Here is a 23,831-nt window from a genome sequence, read left to right on the forward strand (position 1 = left end):
AATAAATATAAACTTTTTGTGAATCAGTAATAAAAGGAGTGGTTAATGTGTTCTCTCAGGATTTCTTAGCGTGATTGCTTATGGAGTGCTTCCAGGTGTTCAGCCAAGTTGTTGTTTCTGTTTTACTGCATAATATTTTGACAACCAACCCAGCCACCTCTAGGTGCTACAAGGTGTATTATTGATATTCACTGGTTGGACTCCAACAAGACTGTGAAATATTGTTTATGTCATGCTGCTGTTTGACTCCTGGTACCTTTTCATGGACATTTGTTTTTTTGGAAACTGCCCCTGTTGTTCCATGAAATGCACATTCTCCCTGCATTTTCCAGCTCTGATGGACGAGTTGGATGCTGGGATCTTAAAAAGTTGTTTGCCATATCTAAACCCTTAATTAAATAGAAGCTTTCATGCCAGTTTATTCGATTTTTTGACATATTTATTTTTCTAGACTACTTAACTACACTGTCCTACAAATCTGATATTTGCACCATGATACTGGTCTTGTATTTCATTTCGTGATTATACACATTTGAGCACTTAGTGACAGCTGATTTTCTTGGCTGTTTTAGTTAGGTATGTCATGACATTCCTTGCACCTCTCTTCCACTGTTCATGTTACATTCGCTTGAAATGTGGTACACACCCAGCTTTCGGATTTTTATAAGGGGCATTCAAAAAGTTTTCATTTGAGGGCATTGCTGCAGCATATGTGCAACATAGCATGACTCCAATGTGTGTATATAAGAACTGACATGTAGGCAAGGGATTATTGTGATATTCGTTTCTTTCCGGCGTGCATGCAGTAAGTGTCAAAACATGAACTATGGCTACGTTATTGCCAAACACCTCTAGATAGGACCAACATGCTGTTACTATTTTCCTGGCTGCCAAAGTACAAACACTGGTAGACATCCAGTGGAGAATGAAGAATTTCACGTGGTAGCATATCTGTTGAAAACTGCCATTGTGGAATGGTGTGCCAAGCTCATGATGACGTGCGTCCCTATATCGTAAACATGGTAATGCAGAAGTTATATAAACTCAGGTGGGAGACACTTGAGCACCCACCTATAGTCCAGATTTCTCCCCCATGTGATCATCATGCCTTTGATCCCTTAAAAAATGCTTCAAAGTGCCAATGATTCCTGTCAGATAAGAGTATGCAGCATGCAGTTAAAAAACTTCTCCACATAGCAGGACATGGTGTTTTACCAAGCAGGTATCTTCAGTCTGATTAATCAGCGGGACTATTGCCTCTGTGCTCTAGGAGATTTTGTCTAATTGGCATACCAATTCTGGCCTGTACAGGTTTCAGATCGAAAATTTTTAATTGCCCTTAACATTAGAAAGAAGATTTTTTTATATTTGTTGAAGAGATTGACACACATTGGCTATCATGTTTCAATATAAATATACCAATCTTTCCAGAGGATGGACCATAGTAAAGTATATAAGTGATTTTTGGTTTTAATTTTCTTTTTCAGTCTCTTTCCTTTCTTCTGGTGTTGTTTGTTTTGACAGCAATGCCTGCTCAGTTGTCTTCAATCTGACTACCCATTCCTTCAGAACACTATTTACAGATGTTGTAATTCTTCAGCAAGGCTTTTGCTGTCTGACAGTGTTCACTCTCTATGCACTAGAGTCTCTGACATGGAATTTCTTTGTAGATGATGATAATGGCTTGAGACATTGACACAGAAGTATTTTTGCTTGAGTTTTCTATATACACTGTAACCATGAACTAACACACAGGGGAAAGGAAGCTGACACTTTTTATAATGTTACATCAAGAATTTTATGTTAGTGTTAGTAGAGTTTCAGTATTTAAGAAACTCTATAAGTTGTTTTTCATTTCATGTGCTCACACCACAAGCCTATCATCCACACATCAATAGAAGCACAATGTCCTTCAAAGTGTTACGTGCATAAGATTACCATAACAGATGATACGGTACTACCCATACCATGCCATTGATTCATTTGTAATATTTTCCAAAAACATGAAATACGTTGATGTGAAACCGTGCCTAAACATTTCAGGGAAACAATAATCGAATTTTTCAGTACCTAGTTACAAGAAGTCAGAAAGTGGGACACTGGTAAGATATGAAACGGCATCAAAATGGACATATTCATTTACCAGAGCTGGAATTGACTGAGGCAGTGTACAAAGTGACTTTAGTTGCAAGTGTAGTGTTTGCACTCCCCTTCATAGTCACTGAGAATGTGTTTCATGTACACTGAAGAGCCAAAGAGACTGGTACACCTGCATAATTTCGTGTAGGACCCCTGCAAGCACGCAGAAGTGCTCCAACATGACATGGCATGAAGTCAATTAATGTCTGAAGTAGTGCTGGAAGGAATTGACACAATGAATCTTGCAGGGCTGTCCATAAATCCATAAGAGTACAAGGGGTGGAAATCTCTTCTGAACAGCACGTTGCAAGGCATCTCAGATATGCTCAATAATGTTCATTTTTGGGGTGTTTGGAGGCTAGTGGAAATGTTTAAACACAGAAGAGTGTTCCTGGAGACACCCTGTAGTAATTCTGAATGTGTGGTGTGTTGCATTGTCCTGCTGGAATTGCCCAAGTCCGTCAGAATGCACAATGGACATGAATGGATGCAGGTGATCAGACAGGGTGCTTACATACATCTCACCTGTCAGAGTCATACCTCAACATATCAGGGGTCCCATAACACTCCAACCGCACATGCCCTACACCATTACAGAGCCCAGGTGAGGCATAAAGCTTTGTGTATGCAGTTATCAAGGGTAAATGAGTGGGTCTTCAGCTCTGAAAGTCCATATCAATGATGTTTCATTGAATGGTTCATGCACTGACACTTTTTGATGGCCTAGCATTGAGATCTGCAGCAATTTGCAGAAGGGTTGCACTTCTGTCATGTTCAAGAATTCTCCTCAGTCGCAGTTGTTCCCATTCTTGCAGGATCTTTTTACAGCTGCAGTGATGTTGGAGATTTGATGTTTTACCAGATTCTTGATACTTACAGAACACTCATGAAGTGGTCATATGGGAAAATCGCTACCTCTGAGATGCTGTGTCCCATTGCTCGTGCACCCAACTATAACACCACGTTCAAACTCACTTAAATCTTGATAACCTGCCATTGTAGCAGCAGTAACCAATCTAACAATTGCACCAGACACTTGTTGTTTTATATAGGCATTGCCCATTGACATATCTTTGTATTTGAATATGCATGCCTATACCAGTTTCTTTGATGCTTCAGTATATTTTGCTCACTGATATTCAAGCACTCTAATATTACTAACCATGGATCTTAGATGAATGCCCTCCTTGTGTACTGTAGGATGCACATACAGTCCTGATGATGCAGCTACTCATGTTCTAAGAGCCTTAAAGTGTTAGGTGGCTAGCCTGATGCACTGAGAAGAGTTATCATCTTCCTCTTGTAATGTACTTCTTTCACAGTTATATGCACAAGTCAAAATAATCCCAGACAAAAAACCAAAATTGGAACTATTCTTCTATGATTAGCTATATAAATCATCATATTTCATCCAGCACAATGTCTGCATGTTTTCAAGTATCCAAATATAAAGGGTGTTTAAAAAGAAACGAGAAAGGTGCATAATTAAAGAAACCAGTACCTGTATGTTAGAAGTATTGACCCTGGCTGTTGAGACACTTGTCCCACTGTGACACAAGGTGGTGAATGCTGTCTCATAAAATTCCTGGGGCTGTGATGTTAACCAGTTCTGCACTTACAGCTGGATGTCGTCGTCCGAGGTGACTTGTTCACCCCTATGCTGACGTTCTTCTTTGACCAAGAATGCCTCCATCTAATTCACTTCCTGCAGCATGGTACAACAGTGAATGCCCAGCATTATTTGCAAACCTTGACCACCCTTCTCCAAACAATCAAATCAAATTGACCAGGCAATCTCACGCGTGGAGTCATTCTGCTCCACGACAATGCAAAGCCTCATATGGTCAACTAGTCATGGCACTCCTGCAGAAATTCAAATGGGAGGTTCTTGGCCACCCTCCATACAGTCTGGACCTCTCTCCCTGTGATTACACCACTTTTGATCCCCTTAAAAAGGATCTGAGGAGCAAACGATTCACCTCGGACAATGTCCAGATGTACATGTGGAACTGGTTAACATCGCTGCCCCAGCCCTGTGTCACAGTGGGAAAAGTGTCTCAACAGCCAAAGTCAATATTTCTAACATAAAGGTACTGGTTTCTGTAATTATGCCTCTGGCTCATTTCTTTTTGAACGCCCCTTATAGTATTTACCATAACATTGAACATGAATCGTATTTTTAGTGTATCTACAAACTGACATTACAATACACACAGTGTGATCATACGTGTCCAAAAACCCCTGTTTAGTATTGAGTTGACCACTAGATGTTGCAAGAGCCAGGAAGTATTGTGTTACCGGAAGAGAAGTAGTAACAGATGTGTTGGTCATGAAAGCTCAATGACTTCAATGATAATAATTGTTTGTATCAGCATGACAATCCATCCTGTCATGAAGCAACATCTCTGAGACAATGGTTCATGGAAATAACATACCTGTAATGGACTGGCCTATCCAGAGTCTCGACCTGAACCCAACGTATAGTAACTGGAATTGGACATGACCAGGAGACAGTGGCCAACTGGCCAAGGACATCAATGGTGACTTGCCGAAAGCCACAAAAGTCAATAACAGCAGTAGATGAACAACAAGACAATATGACACAATCACAAGTCCAGAGAGTAAATCAAATGTAGCAATATCTGGAACCAAACAACCCTGTGTACAATGAACCATATGAGAGGGCTGTCAGAAAATGGCTGAGGTCTGGGCCACTGAACTGTGAGCTTTATAGCACAGCTGCAGGTGCCTATAGGCTGGCAGGTGGGGAGTGGCCCACATGACAACAGTGCTCACAAATATTAGGAGCACCACCTAGCGGCTGCCATCTAGGTCTATGCATTCCAGTGCAGTTTTGAATTTGTTGGGCTGGGATACCAGGTCCCTCCCCTCCCAAAATGGGCTCATTGCGCCTGAAGTGCCTTGGTGATGTTTCATAAGGTGAACTGGCTGGTGGCATGGTTTTTGTCCTGGTGGGGGAGCCTGCCAGGTGGAAGAAGGAAAGCGGGATGTCGGGCAGTGCACTCTGGGGATCAGTGATATGGGAGACAACTGTTGATTTGATGGATGCTATGTGGTGAGGTAAACCTGTATCCCCTGCAACTGCTGATGGTGCCCTGCTGTGAAAAATTGTACTCATATGGTTGAAGGGGTTGCAAGGGCTGGCACTCGAACTCCGAGTGACCCACCGATGGTCACGCAGTTAGTAGGTGGGAACAGCATTGGTTGGTGTGCCGATGCTCCAAACCTCGCAGATTAGCAACCATCATAATGCACCACGTATGGGTGGCCACTACTGTAACTGGCATCCATGAAAGTTTAGCTCCATAGGAATGGGCCCAGACTGCTGAGCCTGGGGGTACTGTCCAGCATATAAGATCCAGGGTTCTGAGGGCTGCAGTGCCAGGAGTTGGAAGAGAGTACATGGCTGTCATCTTTGGAGGAGCTCTGCCAGGTTGTGATCATGGACAGGAGTGTTCATGTAGATGCTCAGGAACATTGTAAGTGCCACTGCAGTGGCAGATGTTCCCACTGCTTTCAGTGTTGGTTGTTTAAACGTACACACCAACCACTCCACTTCACTACTAGAGGATGGGTTAAAAGGTGGGCTAAATAGGTGTTTAAATCATTGTCATAACAGGACTGTTCAAAGGTAATTGTCATGAATTGGGGCACATTGTCAAACAGGAGGATGTGAGGAAGCCCTTTGATGGCTAGAATCTTGGTAAGTGAATTGAATGTGGCAGTCATAGCGGTGGTCACCATTCTAACCACCGGGGGTAGTTGGAGTAAGCATCGTTGACAATGAGCCACATAAGCCCAGAAGGGGACCAGCAAAGACCAGATGAATGTGGTACCAGGGACGATGATGAGTGGACCCAGGGTTGAAAGACTGAGGAGCAGCAGCCTGATGCTGGGTACATGAGGAACAGATGCACACCATGGCCTCCATGTCTTTGCTCAGTCCTGGCCAATAGTCATGTCGTTTGGCAAAGGCTTTCATGTCTGACACACCCCAATGCTCACAATGGAGAACTTTCAAGATATGAGGGCATAAGGTAATCAGAAAGACAACATGGTAGGTATCCACCTCTGCATCCAGCAGAAGAATATCAGAAACAACAGACAAATTATGAGAAAGGTGAGCCCAGGCCCAGAGATCTGGATCAGCAGATTTGGAAAAATAAGTGGGCTACCCATGAAGCACATAGTGTGTGACATTCTGTAAGTTAGGGTCATGGATCCCGTCTGTGGAAATGTGAATGGGAGGAAGGGGAAACCCATTCAAGGGGTGTAGACATTCTATGTCAATGTTGAAAGAGGAGATCTCCTATATGTGAATTTCAACTTTCTTGGTGAATTTCAATGATGAAGTCTTCTTGGGTTATCAGCTGAGTCAAGATGTCGTTCTGCAGCAACATTTCAACAAGTTTCCTACTTGTCATCTTCAGGTGAAGTGTCAGGTTCATGTACTGTCCAGTTCTTTACAGCCACTGAACTGCACCCTACTCTGCCTCATCTGCATCGGCACCACCAATCGTTCACCTCTGGATCTGGATGGGGTGTTGCGGCCCATGGGGGGGGGGGGGGGGGGGGGAGTCAAGGCTGGTGGTGGGGAGGGCTCCCTGCATGTTGGTGGGTGTGAGCATCATGTCCTGGTGTGGCTTGTCGATTCCATCTGTTGCCTTCTCTGGTTTTGCATTAGAGTGCTCTTCTCAATTTTTGTCTCCACAGCCTCTTTAAAGATCAAATCACAGAACCCGTTCACCCTGTGCAGCAGCATTGTTTGTTCAAACAATGCCTTGACTTGGCTGATAACCAAAGAAGATTTAATCATCAAGGAGACCTCATTTTGGTCAAATGCTGGGTCTGGTCCTGAGGATAGATGAGAGAGCACATCTGCATTTGGGTGTTGTGAGGTAGGCTTGTAAATGGTGTAACTGTAAGAACTAAGGAAATGAGCTCGATGCTGGAGCCTTTGAACTGTCCACTCTGGAAGCCACGAGTGTGGTCCAAAGAGTGCTACCAATGATTTGTGGTCAGTAATGGGGGTAAATTTATCCCCAAAGACATACACACAGAATTTCTTCAAGACAAAAATGATCACAAAAGTCTCTTTCTTGATTTGTGAGCAGCTTTGTTGAGCATGTGTCACTGTCTTTGATGCATAGGCTTTGGTTTGCACAGTACCATCATTGTTATGGTGCGCCAGCACTGCATCAATGTCATAGGAGGAAGTGTCAGCAGCCCTAACAAGAGGACTTGATGGAGAAAAGGACATAAGGTGGGGTGGTGAGCATAACATGTGCTGCAGCTGGCTGAAAGCATGCTCACAGGCAGCCAACCACTGGAACTGAATGTGCTCTTCTTCTGTAACTGGTTGATTGGGTGCATAATGTGTGCTGCTTGTGGGAGGAGCTTAGAATAATAATTTACTTTACACAAAAGAGCCTGTAGCTTTTATAGCTTTTGGGGACATGGAAGAGAGTCAACAGTGAAATGTTGTGGTCAGTGGGTTGACTCCAATCTTTGCTGATCAAATGCCCAAGATATTCCACTTGCTCCTGAAGAAACTGGTATATGTGTAGTCAGCACTTGAGCCCTGCATCACACAACATAGTAAAGAGGGTGCAAAGGTTGTGCATTGGGCACCCATAGCTATTAAGTTTTCTAGGTAATTGATACAAGTGGTAATGGATATAGTTAACTGTTCCATGTATCTCTGGAAGATTGCCAGAGTGGAAGAAATTATAAAGGGCAAGTGATTGCATTTGTATGTGCCAAAGGGTGTACTGATGACCATAATGCATTGCAATTCCTCATCCATCAGGAGCTGTAAATAAGCGCCAGCAAGGTCTATCTTAGAAAAATATTTACTACTGAGAAGCTTTGTAAGGAGATCCTCCAGACATGGCATGGGGTACACATTGATTGTTGACCCAAAATCTCCAGAGGGAGTCATTTGGTTTCTTAACCACTATGAGGAATGTGGCTCAAATGCTGGTTTTGACAGGTTCAATTAGCCCAGCTTGATGAAGGCAATTGAGTTTGATCTCAGCTGCCATCTGTAGGGAGACTGAAAGCAAATGGGCCTGACAGAAATGGGGCAGTACATCTGGATGTAGAGAAATACGTGCCTTGAAATTGGTGGTGCACCGCAGGCCAGCTTTGAACAAAGATGCTAAAGAGATACAGAAGCCAAAAAGTTCCTGGAAGGGAACCATGTTGGGGCAACCAGAACTTCATACATGATGAGAAACCCAAACAGCAAGAAGGCATCCATGCTTAAAATGTTGCCTGCCAAGAGACTATTGACAACAAACAGTATTATCAGCCATGTAACCTTATTGTATGCTGCTGTAGTTGTGAACTGATTTCCAAGGGGAACTGAGCTGTCACCATATGTAACCATCTTGTGGGAGGGTAACACCAACACCGGGCATCCTAGACGAGCATTCATGGGGAGGTTCACCAGGGAAACCATCACTCCTGTGTCTACTTTGAAGTGAATTTTGTGTAATGGTGAGATCAATAAACAACTCTGTAGCAGAAGGATTGTCCTAGGGGAACAATGGCCTGGGGTGGGGTTCAGTTTTCAGAGATGCCCATCCTTTCCACAATGAGTGTAATGCACCCAGTGATCTGGACAGCCTGCACACTGGTTTGTCATGAAACAGTCAGGACAAGATGGGAAACACCACTGCTTACAGTGACATGGTGTAACTGGCTCCTCAGAGGCCATTGACACATCTGAATCTGATGAATTGGTAAAAAGGACTTCAGAGAATTTTGACTCATTGGTGGTGGTTGAACCACTGCTACATGGGGATGAGCCATAAGGTGTTCATTTGCTGTCTGCATGATCTCAAAAGTGTGCACAATTTTCAAAATATTGTCCAAGGAAGGAATGTTCAGCTTGAGGGCTGCCATGCATACTTCAAGATCAGGGGCCAGTTGGACCACCATGTCTCGATTCAAGGAATCTGCTTATGAAGTTTTGCAAGATGGATCTGCACAAGTGAAATCACAATGCTGACTCATCCCTTGCAAATCCGTCACCCACAGGTGATATGACTGACCAGGTCACTTGTGGTATTGATGGACCTCAATGTGTAACATGACCACATGGAATTGTTGCAAATAATAGTTCAACAGCAATGAGCACATCTCCTTGAATGGGAGTACAACCAGATTTGAGAGGACAGCCAGCTTCTTTAGTAAGAAACATGTCTCTGGGGAACCAAAAAATGAAGAGCAACCATTATAGATGCCATTAGAATCTCAAAAAGTGGCAAACTGCTGTTTCAGCCACTGCAAAGAGGTATCCCAATCTTCTTTGGCGCTGTTAAATGGCAGAAATGAGGGTGGGCAGGACACAGCCTGGGAAGTGACTGCAGCCTAGATGTGTTGCAAACACTGCACCTGCAAGCATTCTGACAAAAACTGAATTTCCTGATGTAGCAAGTTGGTTTGCTGTTGCAACTGCTATTGTAATTGCTGTTGCAATTGTTGCTGCACTAGCAGATATTGCTGTCACTGTTACACAGGTTGCACTAGTTTTGCATTCACAAGACACTATTAACCTTTTTCCTTATCACCAATTATAGTAACTAGAATTGGACCCAGCCAGGAGACGCTGGCCAACCAGCTGAGGCCATTGATGGTGAAGTACCAAAAACCATGAAAGACAACAACAGCAGTGGACAAATGACAAGGCAAAGTGACAGAATGACGAGTCAAGAGTGTAAACCATGATGTAGCAATATCTGAAACAAAGTCCAATGAAAAATAAGATAGGGCAGTCAGAACATGACTGAGGTTCAGGCCCCTGTGCTGCAAGTTTTATAAGCTTGGCCAAAGTTGCTGATAGGTTGGTGCATGGGAAGTGGGCTATGCCTAGCAATGAGACAGCAACAGCAGCACTCACAAATATTAGGAGTGCCACCTAGTAGCTGTCATCTAGGTCCACACTTTCTGGTGGGCTTTCAAACTCATTGGGCTGGGATACCATACAGTGGAAGAATGAGGCAGAACATCAACTTCACTCCAGACCTCAATGTCCAACATCACTACCTTCTCTTGTTTTGGCTTATGAGGAGAAATTGGCTACCATAAATGCGAAGGGAGAACATATACAATATTAATGTCCACTAATAGATGTCCAGATTGGGAAGAAATAATTATAAATACTTAATAATGTAATTATCTTTTCTCATTTCTTGTCTTTTCTCATTTCTTGTAGATAATCTCTGACTTTGTTCTTTAAAGGGATGGGTTTGTGATAATATTGATTAAAATGCTTTTGACAGTACAGTTCTTAACAGTTATTTTTTTCCAAAATACTTCATAGAAGCAAGATGCACATCAGAAAAACACTTTTTTATAAAGCTCATCATAACAGGAGAATGACTGGATAACATCTGAATGCATCGGCATAACAACAGAAGCTCTGAATGCAAGTGGTCCATTTTGCATCTATTTATAACCTCTCTGCCCACACCAGAATGATCTCTAAAAATATATTTTTAATTAAAACTGTTTACTAACTAAAACATGATTTGCACACAATGTATGCAATTTAGAATCTATTATTTTATCATCACTAATAGATATTATTATTGTTTAAATTAATTTAAAATTCCTATTCAAAAAGTCGATAGAATTTTCAATTTTCTTCCTTTAATAGTTTTTCTAAATTAAGATAACAAATTAAGGTATGTAAAAAATAATTCAAACAACTGATGTCTCTGTAGAAATTTTTCATTATTCCAAGTTTCTTTACTTAATAATTTTTATTAGTTCCCTTTAATAATGTGTTTTTGATTAAACTAATCACATTTTTTCAAACAGATAACCAGTACCTAAATCTTTAACTTCATCTCTTCTTCTTCACCTTCTTCTTCTTCTTCTTCTTCTTCCCTGTCTGTTCCTGTTTCTCTACAGTGTCAGCACTGTTATCCAAGTTTCGGCAATGTTAGTGACAGCTGCATGCCAGATGCCCTTCCTGATAACAGTACTTGAATAATAAATATTATTTCAAATCATTTTAAAGAAAATGCTTAAAATTTTGCACTTTTTTTTTGTTACTCATTATAATGAAATAATTACTTTCATGCGGCCTACTGTACTGTGTCATACAAATATAAGTTCATATCATAAAGCATACCAGAGACCTGGAATCTACCACGTAATTAATGAAATTTTGCCCACCAGTCCATCCCCAATGCCACTTCCCTCTCAATGTAAATAATATAGACACTATTAAGAGTGTTGTGCCTGGTGATAAAAATATCCCATACCAACTCATGTCAAAAATACACTGCTTGCAATCCATGCAGCTACCTCATAGAAAGAAGAATGTTGTCCCACACTAAAGAAGCAGAGCAATGACTTGTTGTAATGGAAAACCAAATGAATGAGCATGAAACTTCATGATCATGTGACTAATGATATAATTATATGTAAATTGAATGTGCAGAAGAGGAGAAAAGAATGGAAACAAAGGGGATTACTGCTGTCAGCTGCATTTGGACATTACAGCCAATCCACATTCCCATCAAGCGTCACCTATCCACATCCCACAGCCACCTTCCCACCACCCCTCTGCCCCCATCACCCCAATAATATGATACATGGAGCATAATTGCTGGATGAATACAATGGAGAATTTCCCATATTTGTGTGTACGTATTGAAAATAATATTCAAGTGTAGTGTTAACCTAACATTGTTGAACTTATCTGGCATGGAATACTAACTGCCAATAAATATGTTTCATTTTCAACACTTTTCCATTAATATTTATGAACTGTAAACATTATACCAAAATATCAAGTGAATTTACATCTCTTATAGTTAGGTGAATGTCATATGACCAGTTCTTTAAAATTATATGAACTGACTTGCAGTGGAACATAACAGAAATACATTTTGATCTATTTATTCAACATTTTGTCTCTTGAACTGGTAAGCTCATTCTGTTAATTTTCCTTGTCTATACCGTCTCACTATGTGACTAACATAACTTCACATATCCTTTGTTTCAGAATGACATATACTTTGCAACAACTGCACCTGAGTTCTTTCATAACAAAGATGCCGAAGTTAAAGTAGATGATCCAGAACAAGAGGAAACAGAGACAACAGATGTAAAGGATGGGGAAGAATCAAAAGAAGCAAAGGATGGTAAGAAAACCAATAATGGAACAGATCTGACAGATGTAAGGGATGTGAAGACTGAGAAGGATGGTAAAGATGTAAAAGATACTAAAGAACCGAAGGCTGGAAAAGCAGTGAAAGATGAAGGATGGTAAAGAAGTGAAGGATGGCAAAGAAGTGAAGGATGGCAAAGAAGTGAAGGATGGGAAAGAAACAAAAGATGGCAAAGATGGAAAGGAATCAACAGCTACACCTCCATCATCACCTCAAAGTACGAGTACACAGTATTTTATTATCTTAGTTTCCCTATCAACTATAGCTTTTGGACAGTTTGAATTTGTTCCTCACATTTTGTTCATTAGTGAAAAAAAGAACACTAATGCACTCCCCCTCCCCTCCCCCCCCCCCCTCCTTTTCCTCTTACACTTACACTTGTGGTGTCAGTTTTCACTACTAATTGTGATACCACTGTATACAAGTCTTTCACCTGTGCACCCCTGTGCCCCTTTCAGCTTGGCGCCCCAAGAGGCCATTATTAATTGTGACATGTTCTGTATAGAACTCTTACACCTGTTGCACCTGTGGCACCACTCTCAGTTTGGTACCATCAGGCAGCAGCTTATGTTCTTTGGACCTTAAACAGGCCCTGTGGACACACACACACACACACACACACACACACACACACACACACACAGCTAATCAACACACTATATGTTTCACTGCTATTTTTCACAGTCTCCAGAAACTGTTGACATATGACACAAAAGTATTCCTGGAAATTGTGGACAAGCCTGATCCTGTAAAATTTAATTTAAGCTGTAGTCTCTGTGTAGATTAATTCAGATGCAATAATATTCAAAATGATTAACATAGGCTGTCACATTTCTTCAGATTTTCCTCATTATCCCCATATCCTGGGTGATTTGGCTACCTCTACTGCTGGGTTTTATGCAACCCACAATGGCTTTAAATACTATATGGAAGATTTTCATATTCTCTCATTTGGTGCATGCATGCAACCCACAATGGCTTCAAATACTATATGGAAGATTTTCATATTCTCTCATTTGGTGCATGCTGACTATTAGCCCTACAGAAAAAAATGAACAGGACTTTTTGAAGTACATTGAATGCAGTTAAATTTTGTACTGGGGTGTGTTTTTGCTTGAGGTCACAGTTTACAAACTATTCAAGAAAAATGAATGAAGGTGACCTTCAAATGCATTTTCCTTGAATAAGACAAAAACCATGGCCTCCAGTGAAAACATATCCCAGTACAAAATTTTAACTACATTAAATTTCCTAGAAAAAGATCCGGTTCATTTTCTCTGTAGGACTAATACACGCATAAAAAAAAGTTTAGCATCACCCCATTTCCCAGAATTCCTGAAGATAGATGTTGACTGTGGATATTGTATCACAGACAGAGGCCCTTTGACTGTTCAGAGATGCCCTAAACCTGCCCAAAGATGTAAACAACCATGAATGAACAGCACCTATTAGATGGAGGGGGTCCGACAGCCAATCAGTTCCAGTCATTCCACCAGAAAGGAGGTACAAGGCTCGTGTTGTCTGTAGTTCAACCATGCCTAGATAGTCAATACCATGGTGTGATCCTGTCCACATTGTTACTTTGTGCCAGGAAGGGCTCTCAACAAGGGAAGTGTCCAGGCATCTCAGAGTGAACCAAAGCGATGTTGTTCAGACATGGAGGAGATACAGAGAGACAGGAACTGTCGATGATATTCCTTGCTCAGGCCGCAAAAGGGCCACTACTGCACTGGATGATCACTATCTGTGGATTATGGCTTGGAGGAACCCTGACAGCAATGCCGCCATGTTGAATAATGCTTTTTGTGCAGCCAAAGGACATCATGTTACAACTGTGCACAATAGGTTGCATGATGCGCAACTTCACTCCCAACGTCAATGGTGAGGTCCATCTTTGCAGACATGACACCATCCACCATGGTACAGATTGGCCCAACAAGCCGAATGAACCACTCAGGATTGGCATCATGTTCTCCTCACCGACGAGTGTTACATATTCCTTCAGCCAGACAATCATTGGAGACATGTTTGGAGGCTACCTGGTCGGGTTGAACGCCTTAGACACACTGTCCAGCAAGTGCACCAAGGTGGAGATTCCCTGCTGTTTTGGGGTGGCATTATGTGAGGCCGACGTATGCCGCTGGTGGTCATGGAAGGTGCCGTAATGGGTGCACTATACGTGAATGCCATCCTCTGACCAATAGTGCAACCATATCGGCAGTATATTGGCGAGACATTCGTCTTCATGGATGACAATTCACACTGGCATTGTGCACATCTTGTGAATGACTTCCTTCAGGATAACAACATCGCTTGACTAGAAGTGGCCAGCATGTTCTCCAGTCATGAACCCTATTGAACATGCCTGGTATAGATTGAAAAGGGCTGTTTATGGTGATGACCCACCAATCACTCTGAGGGATATATGCTGAATCACCATTGAGGAGTGGGTCAATCTGGACCCACAGTGCCTTGATGAACTTGTGGATAGTATGCCACGACGAGTACAGGCATGCATCATTCCATGTGGATATTACAGGTACCGGTGTGTACAGCAATCTTTACCACCACCTCTGAAGATCTCACTGTATGGTGGTACAACATGCAATGTGTGGCTTTCACGAGCAATAAAAAGGGCAGAAATGATGTTTAGTTGATCTCTATTCCAATTTTCTGTACAGGTTCAGGAACTCTCGGAACTGAGGTGATGCAAAACTTATTTTGATGTGTGTAGTTTTCGTGTACTGAGGGAGAGAATATGAAAATCTTGCACATGGTATTTGAAAGCATTTCAGGCTGCATAAAACCCAGCAGCAGGGGCAACTGAATCGCCCTGTATTTTTTAGTATTACAACTTTATTTAATACTTTAGTGCTACAGTTGTAATTGGTTTAGTATGAATTTATATTGCTCTTCTGGATAACTAAAGACTTCCCTTAGATTAATCTGTGATGTTTTCCCACAACAAGGTAGATGATGCAATGAAATAAAATTTAGCATGTAGTGAGATGAAACTGGAAACTATATCTATCTGTTGCAGCTACATCACCAACTGCTACACCATTTCGCCTTTTCCGCATACCAATGCAGACACTGAGTGGAGCAATTCCACCCTGTGGGCGACGTTGTCCAACACCATGTGATCCAGGAAGTTCTTCAGCTTCCAGTTCTGGAGCCCAGGGTCTTGTAGTTCCTGGTGCTGAAGGGAGCTCTGCACAGAGACAGCCACTGCAAAATGAGCATGCTCGTGGCTTGAGCCGCAGCTGCTCATCCTCGCCCACACCACACCAGCCATCCTTCCTTGCACCACCAAAGTGAGGAATGTTAAAATAAAAGCCCTAGCTGTCAAAGAGTCAACCAGGTACTCAATTTCTTCATATTTTCTCACTCTACTCATTTCCAAAAAGGAAACCTGCCGTACATGCAACCGATGACTTCTCACTAAAACACAGTTTCTCCACAAAGTTTTACCCATGAAAGAAACATAAGATCAGTCCAATACATGTCAATTTACTTGTGAAAGATCCACATTTTAAAATTTTAAATGTATTTTATAACTTCCTGATCATATAATTTTTGTCAATGTCAAGCAAAATACCATTAATGGCAATTAAATCAATATTTATTGCCTATATCATCTTCCAGGGCATTTTTAAATGCAAAATTGTATTATACCAGTCTTTCACACCCTGCTACTTGTTGTGGCAGGTGTACACTATATTTCTAATCCAAAAGATGCCTAACTTTATTGAACTTATAAATTTGGAGTAACAAGCTGTCAAAAAATATTCCAGACTTGGAAACTATGTTAACAAATTGTATTCTAAATAAAAGTGGGAGCAGTTAATCTACTCTTAACGTGTGTACTCAAAAGTATTTATAGTAATATTTGTACTTCTCCAGTATTTTATCCAGGGTAAACTATTCATATTACTGTTTATACTGTAGTTCTGTCATCAATATATTTCTTATCCGACACATAGAGTAAGGTTAATTATTGCAGTAATTACTGTGAAACAGTTGTCTGGATGCTTACTCTGCTGCTATCACAGCTTTACTCAAATGTGAATACTGTGTTCTAATGTTTTAAAGGAAGTAATATTTGTTTGTGAGAAAAGAATACTCAGGTAACACTTGAGTTTAAGATACCTGTTTTATACAAAAAAAAATATATTTTTGTCAGTTGTTCTTAAATTTATTTGCTGAAATGAATTTGAAATTTAGTAGTTGATATGCTGTTCTAATAGCTCGGGAAAACTTTCAAATTACATATAGCGAAGTGGAGTCCTAATGACTGCAATTTTCTTTTCAAGTCATACCAAGAACAAAAATATACAACTGTGATTATTTCTATTTCACATCTCCTCCTGATAATAAGAGTGTATATGAAAAATGAAAGAAACATACTCCTTCTAACTGGAATGCTGTATGTCTTCATGTAATCTCTTGCTCATACTATGTAATTGCATTGGAACACATAGCTGAAGTTGTAAGGGTGAATTGTGTGGCCTGGTTGTACTATATTGATGGAAATGAAATCTGATGTGATAAATCACATGTCAATGACACATTAAGCAAACTGCAAAAAATTGCGAACATAAATTAGTACAGTTACTGTGACTGTATTCAAAATATTGATTGCATGGTTAAAATATTTCTACATTATTTATGCAAGCACTTCAAGTAGTATTAGCAAAATTGTCATCAATTCTGTTTGTTCACAGATAAATGTTTACAGTATATGTTACACAGAGCATATTATTCAATTAATAAACATGAAGATGATCTTCAAATTCTGCATGATATATGTGGTGTTGATATAACATTTATTGTATGTTAAATGCATGTTCAGAGTAAATATGTATGTTAAAGCTATTATATATCCTCACAACTAATTTCAGCAAATAATAATACACTGTGTATTTTGCATGTTCTTGATGTTTGATGTTGTAATTATTTATTGTGTGTTGATGTATTTATTGTCCATAATGACATTAGTGACTATATGTCTTTGAGCATTTGCAGCCAAGTAGATGAAATACAAATTTATTGCAGGTCAATAAAACATTCCTATCAAAAATACATTATGTTATGTTCACTTAAGGAAGATAAAAATATTTTGTGGCCAATACAATGTACCTAAATCAATATTTTTTTCTCAGTGTTCATGTGTGCTATTGACGAATATCCTCAAAAATAGAAGTGAGTCAGAAGAGAAACAACCAGCATGTGAAATTAAAAAGGTTTCTCCGATTGATTTTTCTGTAAAACTTTTTATGTTTCTTATACATTGGTACCTTTATTCTCAAAGTTCCTTTTTTTTATTTCATGACATTTGTAATGCATTTCTATACAATATTATGAAAAGATTATGTTCACTGTGTCATGAAAAGCAGTAACATCTGTCCATTGGCTAATCACCATGAGAAAAATTGAACTCTATGTGTGGATAGATTTACAGTTCTCTGTAGAAACATGACAGAAGTGCAACTTGCAATACATGAATAGCAAAACATGAGATACATCACTTTTGATGAATCACTACACATTAGTGAGTATCTACATTTTAATGTGATTGTATTGTTGCAGTCTATTGTAACACTTCTCTGTTCCACATGTTATAAATGTGTGACTGTAGATGCAAATACTGTCATGTATTTCTAACCAGTATTATATATTCTGTAAGAAATGGTAAACTTCAAACGAAATTAAAATAACGTGATAAATAAATATATGTTCATTAAAATCTGTCACAGCACAAATATACTTAATTTTCAGTTGTGAATTAGTTGCAGTTGCTAAAATTTAAGACTTTCATACCAGAATACTTCCATGCACCACTTGTTGCTTCATCTGCAAAAACAAAAAGTGACACTTTCAGAAATGTTTCATGCTTTCTTCACCGCCCTGTTTCATTACCAGCATCCCTGCAAATTTTAATATATGTGGTATAATTTAAATTATGTAATGCAAGCATTAAGATAAAAGTTCACCTTATGTATTTCCCAGATATTTTAAATATGTTGCTTTTGAGCACATTACATTTTTCTCTCTGTCAGGAAAGCCAATTCCATTGATTGGCATATTGGTCCATTATTTCTATGAGTACAAAAATTACATGAAGTTGTCCATTTCAAGCAATACTTTCAAACAGTAAGTGTAGTTCATTTTCCATAAATGCAAAATGTATCAGTGAAAGACTGTTAATAGAAAAACAAAAAAAGTACTTCAGAATTTCAGGTTCTTCATGTGCAAACATGGCTATTTTTTGTAGATATGATTACCACAGTTCTGACTGTTTCTCAATCAAATATCAGCTCTTCCCATTAAGTATTCAAACATCTCATGAGAAACAGTTACATATAACTAGCAAGCCCATTATAAATATTTTGAGATAAATTAGAGTAATCCTTAAAGTACAGGATAAATAAAGTATTATTATGAGTGCTTTTGTTTGCTGTGAAACAATACTTTCTATTAGACATATGTTTAGTTGCCATATTTATAAGCAAGTATTTTTATATATGAAAGTTTGTTGATGTATTGAGCAGATAACTAAGTCATGAATACTATTTTCATCTTGAGATAGAAGTGTTACATTGTGGCTGTATGGAAAAAAAAACTGAGGTTGGATATGTTACAGATATTGATATTATGAATGACATGCAATAATTGTTGCATATTGTTTTAGTGTTAAGTGAAAGTTTTTCTGATAAAAAGAATGAAACATGAAGGTTGTGTGTAACCATTTCCAGTGATGTGTAATGAAACAATGTTTCAATAAATAAACTAAAATCAAAGCACTGAAGCAAGGACTTCTGTTGAATACAAACACAATAGCAACAGAAGAATGTTTCAGACATGCACACTGAGACATTCACAGGCCATTATATTTAATAATTACACAGCTACAAAGACAGCATTGTGACCTGAAGTATCACAGTACAATAACAATACCTGCCTTAGGTTAGCATGTTCACTCCATGTCTTTAATTTACTAATTATTAATTGTAATTAACATTAATTAAAAAATATTTGGTATGAAAAACCACTCAACTAGAAAACAAATCTTTATCTCCATGAATATAAGTCACTGTCTTACATGACTAAAATATTTTCTCCCACTTACTTAGCTCACATACAACAACAATTATTTTTACTGGTCTGCTATGTCTGTATCCTGATCAGACTTTCGATGGCTTGTAATCCTGAAATGATTATTTTACAAATAACATTTAGTGTTCAGTACATTTGGCTTGCCTATATGATGACAGTTGTGTTTGTCAAAGTTTTTATTCCAAATATTTAACTAATTAGTCCATTCAGACTATTTTTCATTTACACTAATGAAAATCGAAATACATCTTTGGTATCAAGTAACTGTGTAATCTTCATTAAAGTTTTTCTGTTTCTGTGCTTACAAAAAATTCCATGTCTTTTGTGTGATTGTCTAAAATAATGACAGCATAGTTTGTGTTTCATCTTTAGTATAACACTAAGCCAAGCAAAGTAGGTGTATGTCATATTTGATGTTTCTCAAAAAGTCAATCAATTATAGACCTAATTCTGTGTTTGTAGAGAAGTTCTATTGTGTAAATTAACTGGAACTTCAGCAGTATTGTGTAGGCATATTAACAATTAATCCCTTTGATGTGTCATCATATTGGTGTTAAAATATATGTAAGTCGTTTGTAGTAGGTCACAATTTGATGTATGTAGTAAGAATAGTATTCATCCATATGTTATTCAAAATGGTTAGTTTTATGGTTTATAAACTGATAACTTTGCCTTCAAATGAAGTTTGCTGTTTTACTTTCTGGTGGTCCATTAAATACTCATGAATTGTTTAGTAGGAATGCAATCGAAATTCATATAAATTTATGGTTAAGGTAAGGGAGTTGTGTAATTCTGTATCAGTATGTCCAACAGTGAAGCTGTTAAGTTCTGATTAAAGCTGGTTACACTAACGAAATACCTGATATAATTTTATATCTTGGCTCTGATACAAAACATCAACATAGTACAGTTACAAGTGTAAAATTAATTATTGACATCTAAATTTCCTTTGACATAAATAAAGTAAAACAGCTTACAGAACAGATTTTGATGCTGTATTACTATTCTGCAGTGCATGATGGTCCATGTTGTGTTAAAAATCCATTGAGATTTATTTCTGGTTCTGCTATGTAGCAGTTTGTGAGAAACTATGTAATTTTCTAATACTGTAACTACATATCTCACTTGTCAGTCTTTTGACTTATCCAACTGGAATGATACCTGTTGTAAACTGTACCCGTCTCAGTACTGACTTTCGCACATTGAAAATGACCACTGTTTCTATAAAATAATTTTCTTCTGTAGGCTATTACCTAATAAGTAAAAAATTTAGGAATTTTTTACTGTCTTCCTTCCCTTAACAGACAGTGTTCATTGCTGAAAAGAATGAAGAAATTTTCAAATTAAGGGCACAAACTATTCACTTTACATCCTTCGCATAATCAAATCTGTGCAGCTAATGATGGACAGTGGCTGCAATGCCATTACAAATAGAAATGTTCTTTCATTATTTTATTTGATATAAACTTGAATGTTTTAATACATAATATACTCATATTGTTTATATATTTCACAACCATTTCTTCAAAGTCTAAAGTTCATTTTGCATATGAAAAAAAAATGCACAAGTTGTAAACAGAATAATTTATTCTTAAGAAACTTCAGTAAAACTCTAGCACAATATTGTTTTCCAGTATCTAAAAACATTGTGCTATACATTGTAGAATGTTTCCTGGATATGTTAACATGCCTGTCTTCTCATTGCATTTAGAGAATTTATTTTGTTATTGATTTTTTAAAATTAATACCTATAATATTCAGTACATTTATATTTATGTATGGCTGTATTTTCAAAAAATAAATTTTAAATTACTTACTTCTCCTGTAGCATAATTTTATTTATAGCTAAATATACTGGGTGTCTCTCCCAAGAGTTGTTTTTGTTGTTGTTCTTCTTCTTCTTCTTCTTCTTCTCCGCCACTACAGGCTCCTCAACAGTCTTCCTCCATACCTCTCTGTTCTGCACTATTCTCTTCCATCCTCAGATTTCCATCTCAGTAAGGTCAGCTGACACATTGTCCAGCCATCTAGCTCTTGGTCAGCCATTCCTTCCAGTGAAATACAGTCTGCCTTCCATTATTCATTTGGGCATCCTGTCATCTCTCATCCTCTGCATATGTCCTAACCAGCATATTCTTTGTGATTTAATAAATTTTGCTATATTTTTCTTCTGTATATTCTCTTGTATTTTGTGGCTGTACCTTACTCTCCAGCCATTTGGCTCTTTCGCGGATCTGTAAATTTTTTGCAGGATTTTCCATTCAAATGCCCTTAGGTTGCTTGTATTCATTTCTGTCATCATCTGCATTTCTGGTCCATATGTAACAACTGCTCACGCGAGAGAATAACTTAACTTGGTTGTTCTTGTAATTAGCGGATTCTTGAATCCTCTTTGCATAATAGCTTCTGTTCCTTACTTCTATCCCTTCTGTAATAAATTGTCTCATTATCACTTACTAAGAGAACACCTAAATAATGGATGCAGCTATAACACATTTATTAGAGCCCTCCAGGTCATGTAGTGTTCATCTTACTTTAGACTTTGACATTACTATGTCCTTGGCATATCATGTTTTTACTGACACATGAGCTACTCCACTTACACTTGATTTCCATGCTCCAAGATATACTCTCTTGTGTGGAAAACCAGTGGTCTTGATGAGTACCTCTCCTAAGGGTTACCAGGTGAATTTTCTCTGTTGTTTTGGCAGATGTCTACAATTTTGTTTCTCAGTGTGTCAACAGAGTAAGGTCAGTAATTAATGCTCATGCCATGTTTTCATGTGACTCATAGTATCCATGGAAATTTATGATTAGTTTCTTGTTAGAAACAAAAAATTTTAAAGTAGGAATTTGTTTGTGTATTCCACAGAGCTGTCCAAAATTGGTACAGTGCAACACTCACTTTAATAATATATCCTCTAGCACTCATCATATTGCTAGACATTTCTTTTCCACATCTTCCTTGCCCATTTTCCCCATCTTGTGTGCCTCCTCCCCACACTGTGCTGTTTGTCTTCTATCACCATGCAGCAGCACTACTCAGTTGCTGATGGAGTACTGGTGTCCCTGTTAGTATAGTTAGACCAAATATCATGCTAGATTAATTTGGGGCCATTCTATCAAATGAGCATATTAAATTACACACCAAAACCTATTCTGTTGTGGGAACAGACTGACATGTTCCATTTGACTCTATCTTTCACATAAAATTGTGGTGATCAGTATTAGTTTGGGCTGTCTCCCCCTACACTTTACAAGAAATAAAATGAAAATATTGGGCAAAATACCAGAGAAAATGTGCCTGAGGACTCTTAGGAGAGTCACCCAGTATAAGAGAGGTATTTCCTGACTAGAAACTACATAGTGGTACATACTTTCAAATGCAGTAACTCACACTTGTGCTGGAACCTCATTTATCAGATGCAACAAAATTTTGTAACTGCATTCGTAATATTTTGCAATGGCTTTTAATACGTATGGCTTTTCTTTTGTGTTTTGTGTCACTGGGTAGTTTTAAATACATGTGATACTGTGTTATATTTACAGGTATTTGAAAAGAATCGATCTTGCAATGTGGAGGTGAATGTTATAGTCAAATGTTATATATGAAATGTCAATACTACTATAATGAATGCATCCTACAGCATTTAAATCTGTACTTTCATGGACCAGGAAGTGCATTTTTTTTTGCATATAGTTGATACAAATGGAATCAAAATTGTGCTTATTGAAATATGTGATGTATTTTTTATGCTATTAAGGCATTCGTATTATGGTAACACAAAAATTTGTTGAGATAAAAGTAATTTTTTAAGCAGCATATTTTTTGTCTAAGTTATATACTGTAATCAGTGACTATGCACACAATATGAAAACTATATATATATATACATATATGTATGCATACATGGTGCAAATAAAAATATACTCTCATGCTTATATCTGCTCACTCATTTAGACTGCTGTGTTTTACATTTTTTTCATATCAGTATTAAAGAATTCCTCATGTAAAGTCTATTTAATTTATTAATGAATACATCCCATAAAAAACAATACATTTTGAAAGTCAACTCAAAGATCAGAATTAATGCATACCACCCCCAAAAGGATCACATCTAGTTTAGCACTGTGGTGTTTAAACCAACATTCAAGTTGAGGACAGATCTATATTAATTAAAACAGTAGCTCTAGGCATACAAAAATTTATTGCTATGACCAGTTTAAATTAGAAATTATTCAACATATGGTTTTTGCAAGATGGTATGCCTTTAGCATCTATCTCCAGAATAAGTGACACTCTAAAATAGTTGCTTCTGAGGCGTATAAAGATGTACAAATGTGTTAGTAGGTGATGATGAATTT

The 23,831-nt window shown here is 38.4% G+C and overlaps 1 protein-coding gene across 1 annotated transcript in view; it reads left to right on the plus strand.

Moving 5' to 3' along the window:
• LOC126249132 (GTPase-activating Rap/Ran-GAP domain-like protein 3) overlaps positions 1–15,873 on the plus strand; it is a 334,020-nt gene extending 318,147 nt beyond the window's left edge. The window contains exons 22-24 of the mRNA XM_049950784.1: positions 12,185–12,430; positions 12,462–12,567; positions 15,391–15,873. Coding sequence (XP_049806741.1) covers positions 12,185–12,430; positions 12,462–12,567; positions 15,391–15,668 — 630 coding nt within the window. The 3' untranslated portion in view covers positions 15,669–15,873. The remainder of the gene's footprint in view (positions 1–12,184; positions 12,431–12,461; positions 12,568–15,390) is intronic.
• Positions 15,874–23,831: the final 7,958 nt, after the last annotated feature.

The sequence above is a fragment of the Schistocerca nitens genome, chromosome 3 (assembly GCF_023898315.1).
Source record: "Schistocerca nitens isolate TAMUIC-IGC-003100 chromosome 3, iqSchNite1.1, whole genome shotgun sequence".
Lineage (NCBI taxonomy): Eukaryota > Metazoa > Arthropoda > Insecta > Orthoptera > Acrididae > Schistocerca > Schistocerca nitens.